This window comes from Atractosteus spatula, chromosome 13 (assembly GCF_055471065.1).
Source record: "Atractosteus spatula isolate fAtrSpa1 chromosome 13, fAtrSpa1.hap1, whole genome shotgun sequence".
Lineage (NCBI taxonomy): Eukaryota > Metazoa > Chordata > Actinopteri > Semionotiformes > Lepisosteidae > Atractosteus > Atractosteus spatula.
Window position 1 is genome coordinate 40556550 of NC_142718.1, and position 18176 is coordinate 40574725.

The 18176-nt window shown below is 41.8% G+C and overlaps 1 protein-coding gene across 1 annotated transcript in view; it reads right to left on the reverse strand.

Annotated features, from left to right (window-relative positions):
• The window catches only part of LOC148822431 (transmembrane protein 163a), a 69442-nt gene that overhangs the window by 5074 nt on the left and 46192 nt on the right, over positions 1 to 18176 (reverse strand). The window contains exons 5-7 of the mRNA XM_088930245.1: positions 11683 to 11779; positions 4444 to 4555; positions 407 to 548 (exon numbers count right to left, since the gene is read on the reverse strand). Coding sequence (XP_088786371.1) covers positions 407 to 548; positions 4444 to 4555; positions 11683 to 11779 — 351 coding nt within the window. The remainder of the gene's footprint in view (positions 1 to 406; positions 549 to 4443; positions 4556 to 11682; positions 11780 to 18176) is intronic.

Here is an 18176-nt window from a genome sequence, read left to right on the forward strand (position 1 = left end):
TCAAAAAACCCATCTGGCGTGTCGCATAACAGCTGTAGACGAAAAAGCCAGTTGGGTACAGGATTACTGGGTGTCATCCAGCGACAGCAATAAGAGACCGACTCCCTTCAAAATACTCGGCAGAAGACCCACATTTCTAAGATGATGAGCACCACGGCCAAGGTTCACCTGTGCTGGATTCTTCTGAAGCACATATTCCAAAATGACTTCACGCAGGCCTTTGTGATAGCTGTCTGATCGCAGAAAGAGGCCAAATCCACATGTATTAGGAAGAAGAATTTCAAGTCATTCACGATTAGGTTTAAGATGTTTTCTTTGTAAACCGTGCGTCATGTCACAATACAGAACTCTGCTGTTCCAATCCATTTATACCCCCCCCCCCCCAAAAAAAAAGATGGAAACTTACTTTACTCCATAGGCGAAAATGATGAGGCCAATAAGAATTCCTATTGTTCCATCCAGATACCAGATTCTGGGGTGATGCCGGAACACTTCTGCGCTGATTAGAATGGAGAAGCCCATGATTCCTCCAACGAGAGAGTTGAACCCTAGAGAGGAGGGTGTTAAGAAGGCATGATCGTAAGAACATAAGAAAGGTTACAAATGAGAGGAAGGTACTCGGTTCTTCTAGCCTGTTTGGTAGTTAGCTAGTTAATTGCTCCCAGGATCTCATCCAGCTGCGTCTTGAAAGAAACCAGGATTTCGGCTTCAAGAACACAGCTGGCACACACTTCCACACTTTGTGTGAAGTAGTGCCTCCTGTACTTAGTCTTAAAGACACTTCTATATAGTTTCCATTTGTGTGCTACAGTTGTGTTTTACTGTTTATTCCGACGATGTCCGCTGAATTGACTTTATCAGTACCGTTGATGATTTTGAATATTGGAATCGAGTCATAAGAACATAACACTGCTTACACGTGACAGGAGAGGATTTGAACTATCAAGCCCGTTTGATAGTTCATGGCTAACATTGATTTGTCAATGTTTTTATGTTTTTTTCAGGAGTGAAAAGTCTTTTATATAGCGCTTTTCTGGATACCCCACTAAAAGCGCTTTACAGGTAATGGGGATCCCCTCCACCACCACCAGTGTGCAACACACCTACTTTTTTTGTGAAACACCCTGGGATTTCTAATGACCACAGAGAGTTTTACTCTTATCCAAAGACAGGCTTTTCAGTATAGTGTCCCCGTCACTACACTGGGGCATTAGGACCCACACAGACCACAGGGTGAGCGCCCCCTGCTGGCCCCACTAACACCTCTTCCAGCAGCAGCCTTAGCTTTCCTAGGAGTCTCCCATCCAGGTACTGGCCAGGCTCACAGCCACTGAGCTTCAGTGGTGTGATATGGCTGCTGGCTGTGAAAACAGGCCTGCAATGATGATCTGTGTGACGTAGTTCAACACACCATGTAAAAGTGCAATGTATGTCTCATTCATATGTCTCATATATCCCACTCTACATGATATTGTTGAGCTACATGTTGAAAAGCCAGTGTACTGATCCCTTTATTGATTCTCACATTCAAAGTCCTATTTCTATAATAAATGGTATGCTAATGATTTCTTTCCGGATTTGTAACAGACACGCGTTCCATAATCTGAGAACAGAAATTCAACCATCTTCACAATCTGTCCATGGAAAACCTGCTGCAGGTCCACACTTGTTTTTGACCAATTAGACGTCAATCTGGCAAAGAAAGAAAGAGGAAAAACAACTTTTGGGTTCTGTGGGGGAGGGTGTCAAAAGGAAATAGCAGCTTGCAGAAATGACAGCCCTAGTTTTCGCTATACTGCCATCTGCTTTCAAATACTGCATATCGGAAATTAATTTGACTCTTTTTGCCTATCTGCAAATAGTGGTACTTTCAGAAATTAGCTATATAAATATAGAAAAACTCTTGATGTCTGTTCCTTTTTAACAATATTTTAAAATAGAATGTATATTATAAAATTAAAAACAATTAGTCACAACTGTAGTGTTTCCTTCCACTAAGAGTTTCACCTGGGTGATTTGACGTCAGAGCTTATGTGATATTTCAGCTTTGATGGGATCTCTAATGGCGACAGAGGAAAACTGCACGTCGAAGGAGCAGCAGATTCTGGCTGGTGTTTCCGCTCCAAAGCTGTGATGCACTGGTGTACCGCCAGCCCGTTTTGTACAATTGTTTTTTTGTTTTTGTTGTTTAGTGCTCCAGAAGAAAGGGCTGGTTTTCATTCTTGAAAGCCATGGGGAGGCTACACTGAAATCTCTCCTGGCTCAGAAGCACGTGAGTGTCCACGCAATTCTTAACATCCACTTCCTGACACTGTCTGACCTCTGCTGGCCTCCAGACTCACAGAATCCAGGTCAATAAGGAAAGAGAAGCAGTCACTGAAAACAGGGGATTTAAAATCTCTCCTCCATCTTCCATTGGTTGTATGAAATGTATGTGATTACAGAGCAGAGAACAGAGAGGAGAGCGAAGGATGATATTGGTACAAAATAACTAAGGTGCATAGCAATTTAACATTTGATGATAATGAGCAACAGAACATCACAGCTCAAACAGAGGATGTCGCTGCTTCGTTAAAGTACATTTTTGATGTTATTATAATTAAAATATTCTGACACTAACATTATGATAAGAATCATATTTCACAAAACCACTGTGAAAACAAAGTCATGTTTCTGGTCCAGCAATTGACATAATGAAATATTACCGGAATTGACAATTATGCAGAGAACATATCATTAGTATTTGTTCTTAATTCAGTCTCCTCCCTAGCCCCTCTCTTAATCATTCTTCCCCACTTTTAGAAACCTGGTGTCCCATTGGTGCAGCTCAAGCCCACTGAACTATAGAGATGGTCTCAAGATAAGCGAGTTCCTTTCACATCACTGCCAGGTTGGCCTGCGCTCAGATCAACACGGGACCTTGCTGGGCAACTGGGCTGATCAACAAATCGGGGAACACGCGCTAAAGCAGTCATCACTTTCCGTTTACTGCCGGCGATCAATCTGCTCGGCCTCATCCAGCCTCCCCTTCGGATTCAAAGGTCAGACGTCACACTCCTGCACAGGCTGAGCATCCATCCTCAAACTGCCGAAGTACATGGGCCTTCACGATCCTGTCGGAGATCCCTTTGTCTTGTTGCAGCTCCGTGCCGAATTCGCAAAGCCCTTTTCTGCACGTTGTACATCTCCGTCTCACTACAGGACCTCCGACAGGACCCCGCCCACACGTTTGTGTCAGGGCATTAAAAACGTGTCACGCATCCGAAAGGTTTATCTTTTTGCTGGATGTCTTTACCGCTAAATAAGGGGTTTGCTTGTTCCTCTCTCTATATAATAGGAGGCACAAGATAAAACTGATCTGATTGCCATCTTTTGTTAATAAATATCAGGTTGAGGAAGCAAATAGCCTTAATACTACTGTAGGTGAACAGAACAGTCATGTCATTGCCATGTGTTAGTTATCCTATAATGAAACTATTTTGTGTAAAATAGACTTATGTGTGAAGTATATATAAGTTACATAATTTACCTCCAGTACCAAAAACCCATGATTATGTACTGTATTCCCCTGCTACTGCAGATAGAGCACAAAGCTAGGTGGATTTGAAGGAAAAGGATTATAAGGTAACTAAAGTAATAAAAGTGAACACATTTACAACAACATACAAGCTAGTGGTGGAACTGTGTTCAACATCCTAAAGAAGAAGTATAAGAAGAAAGAATAAATAAATACAGTATGTGAGCAGGTGTAAGTGGGACACAAAAGACAATGTGTCTCTTGCCATTCTTTAGTGGGAAGACATGATCTCAGACATCTCTCTAGGGACCAGTTTTTAATCGAGCCATCCGAAAGTGTAATCCTCTCTGTCATTGTACCTGCCAGCCTGCTTCACACCCCGAACGCAGTCCCTGCATCTTAACGAAAGACCATCCATTAACAGAGCTTAGAATTCACGATCGATGCAAAGAGCAACACGCTCCAGTTGCACCTGACTGCCACCAGCCCAGTCCCCACTCTTCATCAGGAGCGTGCAGCAGGAGTCCTCAGGGGAAGAAGGCTGCTTGTGATTATAGATTATTGGATTTCTACTCCTTGAGTGGAGACGATGGGATCAGGTGAATTAAATGGTTATCAGAGCTGTCTCAGCATGCAGCCAGAGTCACCGAAACTGCCCCGATCACCCTTTGCTTTTCATTATTTTAAAGATTTTTAGCGCAAGGGCTCAATATGGACCTCTTCCCTCATTGTTTGATTGTTTCTGATCCGAATAGCCCTGGCTGACAAGGAGTTTATAGTGCGATGCTGCAAGTCAGATCACATGCACACAGTGTGCATGATGAGGTGGTCAGCAAGACAGTATTTCGGTCGTGAATGACATTTTGTTTTTCTTCCTTCCCAAAGAGAAAATATTAAAGACCATCCCTTTCTTTTCAGTCGCTTACCATCTGTAATCAAGGCTCTGCTGGTGAGCACTTTGCCCAGCATGAACTTCAACACAGCCAGAATGACACACAGGATTCCACTCAGGATGGACACGCTGAAGAGGAAGTTGTCCTGGTGAAGGGAGAAGGGAGAAGGGAAAGGCTTGTAAGTTGTAAATACAGGAAGCGCAGAAAGGGGTTTTTGAGTCATGACAAGCTCTTGTCTTTCCAGTGCTGTAATTTCAAAAGAGAAATCATGAAACGTAGTACTCACTCACCGGATTTTTAAGTCAGTCCAGATACTGTATGTACCGGGTGTATAGAAATGTATACACCGCCCATTCTTATACTGGATTTTCCTTTTAAATCTTAATCGTTGATATTTACTGCACACTGTAAAGCCTGTAGTTCACCATCCCCATTAGAAGCCTGTTTGAAGGTCAAATGTATAAGCTCAGTGCAGAAAAACATATTATGTCTTTGGAAAACAAGAAATGCTGAGGATCTCAAAAAGATAAAAAGAACTTAAATGTTGACCATGAGCCCCATATCTGAAACCTAATTTTAACTCTAACCCTAATCCCAATTCAGCCAAAGAATCTAATACAAACCTCTATGCTTTATAAAACAAACTATTCCTAACAATAACAAAAACATTCTAACCCAGCACTACCTAATGATTATCTTTGAGCTTAATCCTAATAAATCATGCACTTCTGCAGCATGGCTCTGATTTTCACTTAATTCTTAGGTCTACTGCACTGTATTGTTAGCTACTGCACCACTTCAAAATGTCAGAAACACAAATAAACACACAAGCTGTATTCCCTGCTGGTGTAAATACAGCAACCAGTCATTTCCTTATCATTGAACACAACATGTGCTTCTACCACACTGCGCTGTCTCCTGCAATTGATGACTGACACATGCAGTTTGAGCAAATGAATAGTTTTGTAAAGCAGATGTCTGGAAGACAGAATGAGGAACAGGGCAATTGAAGTGTCAGGCTGTCCAAGGAGCTGCTTTAGATGCCATGGAAATTGTCGTTTTTGTGTCTCCTGATCTGCCCTAATATCTGACACAACTGGCGATGCACTGTAGGTCAATTATTTTGAAAAGAAAAGTCTAGGTCTGGCTCAACACCAGATGTCCTGGACACTGAATATACTTATCTCATACAGGAGGCTCTTTGATCTTCATTACCACCTAATGAACAGTGTCACAGTGTCCTTGATATTGAATCTTGACAACTTCCAGAAGCCCAATGAGCAGAGTGTACAATTACTGTATAACAGGGAAGCAACATCAGAGTTTTTGTTGACAAGAGTTATTACCTCCAATAAAATTAAGCAAGATGGAATATGATCAGGGTGGCACAGTGGTTTAGCATTGCTGTCTCGCAGACCCGGGACCATGTTCAAATCCAGATCTGGGGTCCTGTCTGTGTGGAGTTGATATGTTCTCCCTGTGTTTATATGTGTGGATTTCCTACAGGAGCTCCAGCTTCCTCCCGCAGTCCAGAGACATACTGGGAGGTTAATTGGCATCTGGGAAATTGGCCCTGGTGTGAGTGTGTGTGGTCTGTGTATCTGCCCTGCAGGGTACCCCTCCCTACACCCGTTGCTTGCTGTGGGATAAACTGGTCACAACATGATTGACTGGAATATAATTGCTTTGAAATAAGAATGGTCAACCCCTGATCTAAAAGAAATTAGCATCAATTTACATAGACTTTATTGTGTGGTACGCAGGATCTGTTATGAACCATGTAAGCATCCTGCAAACATACTTTATTAAGAACCATAAAACTATCTGGATTTTGAGTAGGGAGCTGCGTCGACATGCATAGGCTGCACAGGAACAAGTAAAGGTTTATTCCATGCTGAAAAGAGAAGAAAAGAGACCCAAAGAAGGCTCCACAGCCAAAATGTTCTTCAGCATGGAATAAACCTTGACCTCTTCCTATTTGTATTTCACCTAGTCTGTATCAGGGAGTGTTAAAACCCACTGTTACTTCTGTGTAATACACATATGGAACAGGGAGAGAGACTACCCGAATAACAAGGAGGAGTCCACTGCAGTATCATCCTCATCTCAAAGGGAGAGACATGGAAATGCAGTTGGCTTCTGTTCTCTGAGACACATTTGACTTCAATCCAAGCGATCTCTGCCATATTGCAGTCAGACACCACTAGGTGGGTCTCTAGTTAATCGCATCAGGGATACAAGGAGTCTAAGAGCCATGCAGAATACAGCTGATAATTCCGAACAATTCCGAACAATCACTTTGTAAAAATAAATTTTAATAGATTTCTGTCTAAGAACTGTCTTTCAGCATGCATTTAGTACTATAAAAATGTTGTTGTTTTTTTGCTGTGGTAAGTGAAGCTGATATTTTCTGAAGACCTTCAGACCAGTCAGATTGAAAGCCTGAGACTCCTCTGGATGCAGGACCACACAGTAGGAGATGCCCTGATTAATACCATACCAGGGCCCCTGGCAGCCCTACACCTCTGTGACTTCCTCTGGAGAACTATTGCATTAGCAAGTCATACTACAAGGGACACTCCAGAAAAAACTGTCCATAATACTGATCAACTGATGACTGACTGACTGACTGACTAACTCATTAATTAACTTAAATGAAAATCACTCATTAACCAGTTATTCACAGGTTCATTCCACCTGGATACACTTGAAAAATAAAACAGTTCTCTCCAAACATCCATCCATCAGAATGAAGCAGTATCACTAACTCAATTATTTGTTAATATTCAGGTATTAACAACTTGATCAGTATGTAAGAGAAGTTTTCAATGTCTTTAACAGGTGTCTGTGCCAAACAGGGCGGCCAAGAGACGCACTCTGTGCTAATGAGGCCCAGCCAGCAGAGGCACGGTGATGTGGGAGACGCAGGGCACCAGCCTCCTGCACCAGCTGCCTTGACTCCTCTGCCCGGGGGTCTGTCAGCAACTCTGCAGGGGTCCCCAGCAGGCCGGCGCAGAGAAGAGGGGGCTGATGAGGAAGCTGGGATCTTGGAGCTCCTGGTACCCTGGAGCGTGTTGTAGCACATAAACATGCTTCAGCTTGTGCTGGAGGGGGACACCTGCCAAACAGCTGCCGTCTGTACAGAGTGCTGGACTGCATTTGTATAAATCCTATCTCGAGTCACACACTGGATTGATGCAGTGTAATACGCTTTGATCAAGACTCACCACTACTGCAGTTTTACTTTCTAATAATAAATACTGTGTTAGACCTCATTTATCTGTATCACTCATGCAAGAACTGAAATACCACCAATTGAGAAGTTGGATTCTTTTGTAAGAAATATTGTAGAAATATGGATTTAGAATTGGTTGGATCAAGAACAGTTTGTGATGGATATACATACATCCCCAAGAAAAGGCCAAAAGAAAGACAAAAGAAAACTCACCTTCTGTATTAATTTACTTTGGATTGTCTTTGAACTAAGAAATAATAAAAAAGGAGAAACCAGCAACAAAGTAAAAAGACACTTATTTTCTTTATTATGGTAAAAAAACTGATTGTGAGCATAAACTAAGACTTTTAATGAATTAAATAGTTTAAAAATGCTTAATATTTTGCACTCAAATGTTTACCAATAACTCTCTACACCAACAATAACTCAATAATTGTTAGAAATCCTTCATTAGTAAAAAGACAAATAAATATCCACCACTGCTCCACTTCCTTCCATGATGACTTACATAAATCTGCCTGGATAAACATTAGTTGTGTTTCTTTACATAACACAAAAATCAACATTGTTGGTTTCCAATTAGTTTGCCCAATTAAAATGCTGAGTATCTGTTTCTTTTTTAAAATAGTATTCATTAACTTCAGAACATTCACAGATGCACTGTACTGACGTAGGAAGAGAAATTGTTTGAGAAGAGGGGGTACCTTTTTCTACGGTAAGGCTGTGGGAGTCTGAAACAAGCTAATGAGCCACGTTGTCAGCTGATACCCTGACTGCTTTGACACACAGCTCAGATCAATTCGCATGGACAGCATCCAAACCAAATAGATGGAACAGCTGACCTCTGCTCATTTGTCATTTTTACAACCTTAGCAATATTAACAAAAACAGAAAAAGAATTTCAGTTCAAAATCTTCCCTGAAAACATTTTTTTTCCAAAATACATTCAAGTACATTAAATTACTGCGTGTGCAGAACAGAAACATGCATTCACACAATTTAAAAATATACAGGCCAGAAGCAGTGAAAAAGTCAATATCAATTAATGGAGTTAAAAAGTTCTAACAAATAAGGAATTAACTATGAAGACCAGCATTCTGCTTACTAACCGCTTATAGAAGAATCTGGTTGCCAAAAAATATAATTTAAAAGTGCATAGAGCACAAGTCCCATTATTCTGTACCCCAGTTCACCCTACCGCACTCTAGTCTACTGTACCCCAGTTCACCCTACCACACTCTAGTCTACTGTACCCCACTTCACCCTACCACACTCTAATCTACTGTACCCCACTTCACCCTACCGCACTCTAGTCTACTGTACCCCACTTCACCCTACCACACTCTAGTCTACTGTACCCCACTTCAACCTACCGCACTTATAGAAGAATCTGGTTGCCAAAAAATATAATTTAAAAGTGCATAGAGCACAAGTCCCATTATTCTGTACCCCAGTTCACCCTACCGCACTCTAGTCTACTGTACCCCACCTCACCCTACCGCACTCTAGTCTACTGTACCCCACCTCACCCTACCACACTCTAGTCTACTGTACCCCACTTCACCCTACCACACTCTAATCTCCTGTACCCCACCACACCCTACCACACTCTAGTCTACTGTACCCCACTTCACCCTACCACACTCTAATCTACTGTACCCCACCTCACCCTACCACACTCTAGTCTACTGTACCCCACTTCACCCTACCACACTCTAGTCTACTGTACCCCACTTCACCCTACCGCACTCTAGTCTACTGTACCCCACTTCACCCTACCACACTCTAATCTCCTGTACCCCACCACACCCTACCACACTCTAGTCTACTGTACCCCACTTCACCCTACCACACTCTAATCTACTGTACCCCACCTCACCCTACCACACTCTAGTCTACTGTACCCCACTTCACCCTACCACACTCTAGTCTACTGTACCCCACTTCACCCTACCGCACTCTAGTCTACTGTACCCCACTTCACCCTACCACACTCTAATCTACTGTACCCCACCTCACCCTACCACACTCTAGTCTACTGTACCCCACCTCACCCTACCACACTCTAATCTACTGTACCCCACCTCACCCTACCACACTCTAGTCTACTGTACCCCACCTCACCCTACCGCACTCTAATCTACTGTACCCCACCTCACCCTACCACACTCTAGTCTACTGTACCCCACCTCACCCTACCGCACTCTAATCTACTGTACATCACTGCACTCTGATCTTTTCTGTTGACAAACATCTTCTCCATTGGAGTGCAGCATGATTTCCTGATCCTCGTGTTTGGTAGTTTATGCAAGACATTAATACAGCCCAGCTCATAAGAGGAAACTGATGTACAGTATAAGGTACATTTCACTAGCTCCTGCAGTCTCCACTCTGTTCTCAGTAAATCAATGGCCTGTTTTCACAAATGTCAGTCAAATTCTATGGCAGCACATATTGTCATGTGTCTGTTTGAGTGAAAAGATGCACCTTTAGCGAAATAGTAAGTGAATGAAAAGGTCTCTTTTCTAATAATACCAGAGAATAAATACCAAGGAAACAGGATCACCATTAAAATTTTATTAAAACAAAATCTGGCACATTCCTTTGACACAAATGGTTTGGAAGAATTCTGAGGCGGCTATTTTTAGATGGAGCTTGTACTGTATGCACTAGAATTTCTTAATAGGCTCTCGCCGGACTGCAGATTCTCTAGAGCAAAGAACTGCGGCTTTGATTAAAAGACAGAGTCGCAGGCTGGAGTTTCAAAGCTGCTAATGGTCTTTTTATTCTGAAGGGTTCTTTTACTGCATTACTCAAGCACACCATCTTGGCTGGCATTTCATTTAAGTGCACACTGTTCTGTTTTCTGGGTCTCTCGTAAGACTAAATATTTGTTTTTAACACATTTTCTATACCACCGGAGGAAGCAGCTGGAAAGCATTCTACAGAAGAGCATCACAATACAAGACATAAGACAGGCATGTTATGAATAACCGTAGAAAGAGAAGAAAAGCAGATATTTTACATCGAACCACATATCACAAAAGTTATGAAGACAAACGATCTGACATTTAACTTAGAGCTTGTGATGTTAACCTGCCGATATCTAACCAAGAACTGAAGAGAAATGCTAAATAGCCCATTCTTTATGATTAACTTCAGAACATTTCTCCATACTAACGGCTCTGTGAGCATTTTTATCAAACTGAAAAATGAATGTAAGATGTTTTATTGCATGGCTACGTTGTCATCTAATTTCAGTAAAAGATAAGTTTTATCTACCATATACTTAAAAAGAGGTTAAACAATGCTTTTTGTCTGATGTAGTTCGAGCTTAGTGAACTCCTCAGAAAAGTCACATTTGCCTGGCAACAGTGCAGAGACTATTTTGAGAACACGGCTACCTGTATTACCCCTTTACTTCACGCGCTTCTGCCTCAAGCGTTTCATAGGATCAGTTAAAAATGATAAAAAGTTACGAGGTAAAAAAAAATAGCACAAGTCTCCTTAATCGTCTCAGGTTTCAAGTTACATTGTAAATTCCCACTTCTGAAAGTGTCGTGTGTTCACAACCTCACACCTGTTAGTTCTGAAAATTGAATTTTCCCTCACTCACAGTAGCCTCTCAGAAAAGGAATAAAATAATGAGCTATTTTAAGAACTTGTCTTCAGTTTCTTTTTGATTAAAGAACTTTCAGATTACAAACTATAGAACAGACTAGATGGGCTTAATGGCTGTCTTCCTTCATAACCGTTCTTATGTTCTTATCGAAAAATAAACTGGGCCAGTGTATTCATGAGCAGCATTGTCCCTGGCAGTTTAATAGTTCTGCTCTTTGACTTGTTCACATCCAAACTTCACCAGAGGTTTAGTCAGGTGCGGTTGTTTCAGCTCCTACTCATGTCATTGAGAACAGCTAAGCTAAAGCTAAGGACACTCATCCAGAAGCTCTTTAGCACTGTCTAAAAAAAACAGAAATGTGCTGTTTTGTGGCTCAGTCGAGATGCCCTCAGCCCAGTCCCAGAAGTTCACTCACCACTTCTGGGAGCAGATGTGTTGCCAGGTCATGAATGGCTTTTCCCAAGATGCACATGGAGGACAGAATGAACACAACTCCGAGGATCACACAGGCTCTGTGGAAAAAAGATAAATACTTATAAAACAGAAAATCTAAGAAAAATACACACACATGATGCTCCAAAAATTTCAGGATTTAAATTTTTATGCCCGAGTATATATAGGAGTGACTATGCTCAGGAGAAAATCCCACAACAGAAACCATGCATTGGCAAAATGGACCGTTGATCTCTCTAGTCTCAGGCCAGGAGCCAACTAGTGGAAGATGCCGTTGAACTGGTTTCACATGACCTCAGCTGGCTTCTTCAAGCCTCTTCTGGTTCACAAATACACTGCCGGACTGAGGGAAACTAATGATCCAGACCAGCTGAAAGCCATCCCCAGGGAAACACTGGAACAAGTGAGGTATTCTCTGTAGACAACCCTGCCAGCACAGGCATCTCAGAGTCAGCAGCCCTTCAATGTGCAGAGGCTTTTCCGCCAAGGAGCTCACTTTCTGGACATACATTTTTGTCACAAGAGCGAACAAAAATAAGATATCATAGCAAAAATAGTTGGCCTTTAAACCCTCCATTAAGTGATACATCATTACATTACAAAAAATAGCCTACATTATGTATTACTTTATTTTATGCATGTATGCTTTTAGAAAAATAATGTGTACAGATTTTTGGCAAACCTTTGGCCATTTTGATTAATCGATCATGCATGACTGGCTGTGACTGTAATTGTTTCACAAGCACTAAATCACCTCATTGGTGAGACAACTGAGCACAGGTGATGGGGTGATTTAACTTGTCGAATGTCAACCCTGAATGTCAAACAAGAAAGAAAAACACAGAAAGAACCCACTTGCACCGCCCACCAAAGAGAGCAATGCTTTTACACCATTGGTATGTTGGAGCAACACCACAGCAGGTTTTCTGTTGACCACCATGATGGACATCAGCAACAGTGATACAAAGATGCAGAAGCTTTACACTGATCATGTGCTGGGACCACACTATCTGCTCATTCTGCAGGCTCACCCTGATGTGACAATGTTCCACCAGGACAGCACATGCCCTCCTGTGTCGTGTACCAATGCCTTTGTTACAGATGAGAATGCAGAAGTTACAGTATGTCATGGACATTCTACTTGCCAGACTTGAAACCCACTGAACAACAGAAGAGTGACCTGAGATGACGTGTGGCACTTTGGGGCTCAGAGTCAGTGAACATGTTAGATATTGTGCAAGCTCTATGAGGGGAATGGGACAAGACCACATCTGTACATTGGAGTAAAGTATTGGAGTGAACATCTTGTATCACAAAGGAACAAGTAAAGGTTTATTCCATGCTGAAAAAAGAAGAAAAGAAACACAACATTTCGGCTGTGGAGCCTTCTTCGGGTGTGTACCTACTTGAATCATCTTGTATTGCATCTAACAGCGGACACAAATGCTACTAGCCTGTGACCCAGAAGATCCAGTTGAACAAACCTGTTGATAGGTTAAATAATTATAATTATAAATAATTATAACATGAATGAAAACGAGCGTTTCACAGTTTTTTGTGTTTTAGGTTTTTGTAAATCCTCCTCTGCCAGAGATTACACTTCTTGTAGTCCTGGCACTTCCAAGAGGAGATTTTTGACATCCACTCCAGGCAGACTTGCTATAGAACCTTTGGTATCTTTTTTGAACTGCCTCCTTGATAACATATGTTCAGTCGGATTGAGGTCTGGAGATTGAAAACGCCAGTAGAAACGCCATTCTGTGTTCAGTTAAGCATTCCTCTGTTGATTTGGACGTATGTTTTTGATCATTGTTATGCTGCAATGCCTGTTTTTGGACAAGCTTGAGCTTCTTGGTGGAGGGAACCAGCTGTCTGGTCAAAATGGCCTGATATAACACTGATGATCATGTCCAAATATCTCAGTTTTTCCATTTTCATTTTAACTGATCTTAAGACATAGTCCCAATTATCACGGATATGCAGTACAGAAAATTCACAAATGTTGCTCACTCTCAAAAAAGGCTCCTTCCTTGCAAACTGGCCATGAATGCTACTTTGTGCATGTGGCTTCAGGTGGCATTTTTCCAGAACTAGCACTGTCCTGAAGATGACAGAATATGTTGGAGATCTTCAGCTGTTGTCTTTTTATCTACGGTTGCCTCCCAAACCACTTGCTTCACAGCCATGTTGGCAAGATATACTGTGTCCGCTTCCTGACAGTTTTTCCAGTATACCCATAGTCCTAAATTTCTTAAAATAAACCTTATTGGAAAGCAATAATGTCAGCCTTTGTGGATTCTTTCATAGCCATCCCCAACCTATGGGCTTTTTGTGAGCTCTCAAACCTTCTTCTGTGTGTTACCTGCTTTCATGCCCCAAGGAAACAGGAACCTTTTGTATGCCTCTATGTGGTTCCACTGAACTTCCAAAGTACAGAACAAAAGCAACACATACTGTAGAGCTGCACATTAATGGGACTAGTCATTTCTGGAATTCCAAAAAATATTTATATCAAATATGACTGCTGTGTGCAATGCTGTAACAATTACAGCACCACCTTTTGAGATTTCTTTCATGTTTGTATTTCATTGGGGGCATGAATAAAAATCAACTGTATATATTGTAGATACAGGCAGTTGTCTTAACATCAAATTTCAAATTGGATTTTATCGTTATGAACTTCACAGATCTGGAGCTAAAAGTACCTTGCTTTCTTCTTTTGCTAAGCTGTGAGGAGGATGCTACCTGAATAAGTATCAGGCTTTCTGGTTTTCCTTTGAGATGCCACAGGAAAGGCAGGTGTGAATTGTCAGTGCTACGCTTCAGGAAGGTGTCAGATTTGAAGAGTGGCCACAGCTGCCACCTTTCCTTCACTTCCAAAGCGGATCACTCAGACATAAATCTCACGTCACAGATATCAGTCTGCCAGCTGGGGGCACAACTCCTGGCAGGTCTGATGGTAAACACCCTTCTTGCGATGGACAGAGTTAAGAAAATATCTTGTATTGAAGACAGGGCGGTTTGCCATGGTTCAGGCTTCTCTTTCTTCTCGTCAACAGCTCTCCCGGAGCAACTGACAGCCACAGGGTTTGAATGAAAGGGTTCTGGTTTGAAGGATGTTCATTTTTTATTGTTTGAATGTCGTGAACCACTTAAATAATTCATTTTCAATGCTTCTACATGAACAAGTTAAACATCAGTATTTTTATGAATAAGCAATGTTAAGATGAAGCTAAAATATGGGACTTGTTCTAGCTGGTCTTTAATTAAACAAGCTGTACTTTGAGTTTCTCCTTAAGGGTATGAATCCAGAAATGTGTCTTAGTCTCAAAGGATCCTTTTTTAAGATCATCAGTAAAGAAATAGGACAGAGCAATTTCTTCACAACAGCATTTTTTCACGAATGTGTTATTGCTTATGCAGTTTTATTTTTAGAATTCCTAGTGCCTTTACTCTGTTAACATTAATAATAGAAACCCATCCCTGCCCCCTGCATTCTAAATATTGTCACAGCATCTTTAGTGTGTGTGTCCATAAAAAATTTCCCTCAGGGGACAATACAATCTTATCTTTAGTGATTTACAGTAAGTATGACAAAATTACCCTACTGTTGACACACTGTGCTCTGACATTGACAATGTAAATACACACAAAATTGATAATTTTCCAAAAATACATTATTCCAATACTTGAATTATTTAATTCAATTTAATTACATTATTTCAATAATTTTATTGAATACTTGAAATACAGTTTGCTAGATAATGAACTAGATGCAAACTATTTATCCAGCTTCTAACCACTTCTTCCAATTCAGGGTCGTGGGGGAGCCAGAGTGTATCCCAGCAAGCAACAAGGCAGGATACACCCTGGACAGGACGCCAGTCCATCGCAAGACACACAGACACAAACACACAGCCTCACAACAGGGCCAATTTTCCCAGAAGCCAATTAACCCACCAGCATGTCTTTGCACTGTGGGAGGAAACTGGAGCACCTGGAGGAAACCCACACAAACATGGGGAGAAGTTGTACTCCACACAGGAATATTGACTTAGTTAGGGCTCCTGACCAATGAAAGAATACTTATTTTCAATACTCTGTGTGCATACATAAAGAAATGCATGATATAAATAATATAAAAAGCTAAAAATGTAATAGTTAAGGGTTGCCCATGTGTATAAAATCTGGAAAGATTCATTGTTTAGGTTACAAATACCATATTTTAATGATGTTAATGACTAAAACAATATTTTTTAAAAAATCAACTGTAGTACTACAGTGAATGAGGAACATCACTGGACAGTAACCCTGGAACCAAGACGTTTTGCTAAATCAAAGAAAAATCGATCAATGAGCAATACATTTCAATATTCAAGCAAACTGTAAGTAAAAACAACTCGTAAACGTCCTTTATTTATTTAAAGATGAACTTTTTCATTCTTCTTGGTATCTGTGGACGAGTTGGTGGACACTGCTGTGTAGCAACCAGGACCAGAACTTTAGTTTCTGAAGACGTCTAAGGAGCTTCTTCTACACACATAAGAATGTGGGGAAAAAAACGTATCTGTGCCCTGGCGTAATTCAAAGAGCAAATCATGGCAGCAGGGAACAAAACCGAGAGAGGTCTATTTGCGCAAATTCCAGCATTGCAAAAATGTTCCAGGAACACGAGCAGGTGGGGAAGGAAATGACAGGCAAGCGGCGCTCTGAAAGACAGAGCACGCGGCCCTGGAAGAGAACGGCGCGCATGTCAAGCAGCCCTCTCGCTTTCGCAGGCGCACATCCCTGGAGGAAAGGCAGGGATGTAGCTAGGCAACTGGGAGAGCGAGGAGGCCAGCAGCCGGAGCTGTGGAGCTCGCTCCTCAGCGCTCGGGAGGCGCACGCGGCTCAGACAGCATCAACATGCAACACACGCCTCTGTGGCAAAGGGGTGTCAACCCCCCCCCCCCCCAGGACTCCAGGGCTCCTGCGCCGCAGGGATCTTCTTCTTGACAGGAGACAGGGAATGGTTTTATGACATATTGTTGGAAAAACAGTTTTTCTCAGCCGTGGTGTGGTAACTGCATTTCGGAGTTACAAAGAGCTTGAGCCCACACTTGGCATTTTAGGTGAATGTTATGGAAAAGCTGTGATGTGGGGGCATGTGTTCAATGCCCAGGAGTTTTTGACTCAGTAACTAAGAAAGGTTACAAATGACTGGAAGCCGTTCATGTGGCCTCTTTGGTAGATAGTAACTAATTGATCCAAGGATCTCATCCAAGAAGCCAAAGTGCCAGCTTGAACAGCATGAGCTGGGTAGCTTGTTCCCTACTCCCACAACCCTTTGGGTAAAGAAGTGCCTCCTGTTCTCGGTACAGAATGCATAGATTGCACTTGTGGCCTGTGGAATCATGTTTCACTTCACTCTGAAGAAATCAGCTGGGTTGATTCTGTCGATGGCTTTGCGATTTTTGAATAGTTGCATCAGTTACCCTCATAGTCTTCCCTGCTCATGGCTGGAAAAGTTAAGTTCCTTCAGCCTGTCAGTGTAGGACATTCCCCTGAGCCCCAGAATGTATTTGACTGCAATTATTGTGTACACAGTATGCAGGCCTTACTTGTGCATTGTTCAATCTTAACATAACATCCCTTTCATTTCAACATTGTTTGTTCAGCATTGTTTTCCCAAGCTTGAATTTTGTCCATTTGCTTTTTAAATTCATTTGCTCCCTCTACAATGTTTTAATAATCCTGTTATTTCAGTATTATCGATAAACACGGCAAGTTTACTAACTACTCCAGAGTCTAGAGCATCAGTTGAAACTAGGAAGAGCAGTGGTCCCAGTACAGATCCCTGTGGTACTTCACTAATTGCATCCTTCCGAAGTGGACTCACCCCTCATCTGTGCTTTCCAATTTCTGTTTATTACCCAATTCCCAATCCAAACACACACATTTCTCTGAATGCCTACCCCTGTAATTGAATTAATCTTTATGAAGATCTTTATCAAAAAACCTTCTGAAAAACTAAATCCACCATATCATATGCTCTGTGTGTGTCTGTGTGAACTCTAGCACGCTGGTAAGGCGAGGTCTACCTTTTCTACCTCTTCAAACTGAAGACTTCTACAGGTAAGATCGATTACAGCAAATGTCATGCAAAAACACGAGATGGTGTTCAGAGCTGGTAGCGATTACAGCTGCAAGCGTTATTGGGTCAGGTCTTAATCATTTTTCACACCAGCTTGGTGTAATGTTTTGCCCATTCTTGGACAGTAGTGTCGATTAAGTGGTGCAAACCCCGTGTGGGAAATGATTTTTTCTATACAGCCTCCTTTGTGGAGTGACTGGGGTATTGTGGACTCCTGGACATTTAGTCCCTTCTCAGCCACTGAGCTCTGGAACTCTTTCACAGTCACTGCTGGCCTCATGGTGGCATGCCTAACCCCCTTTCCCAGCTGCTCAGTTTGGGGC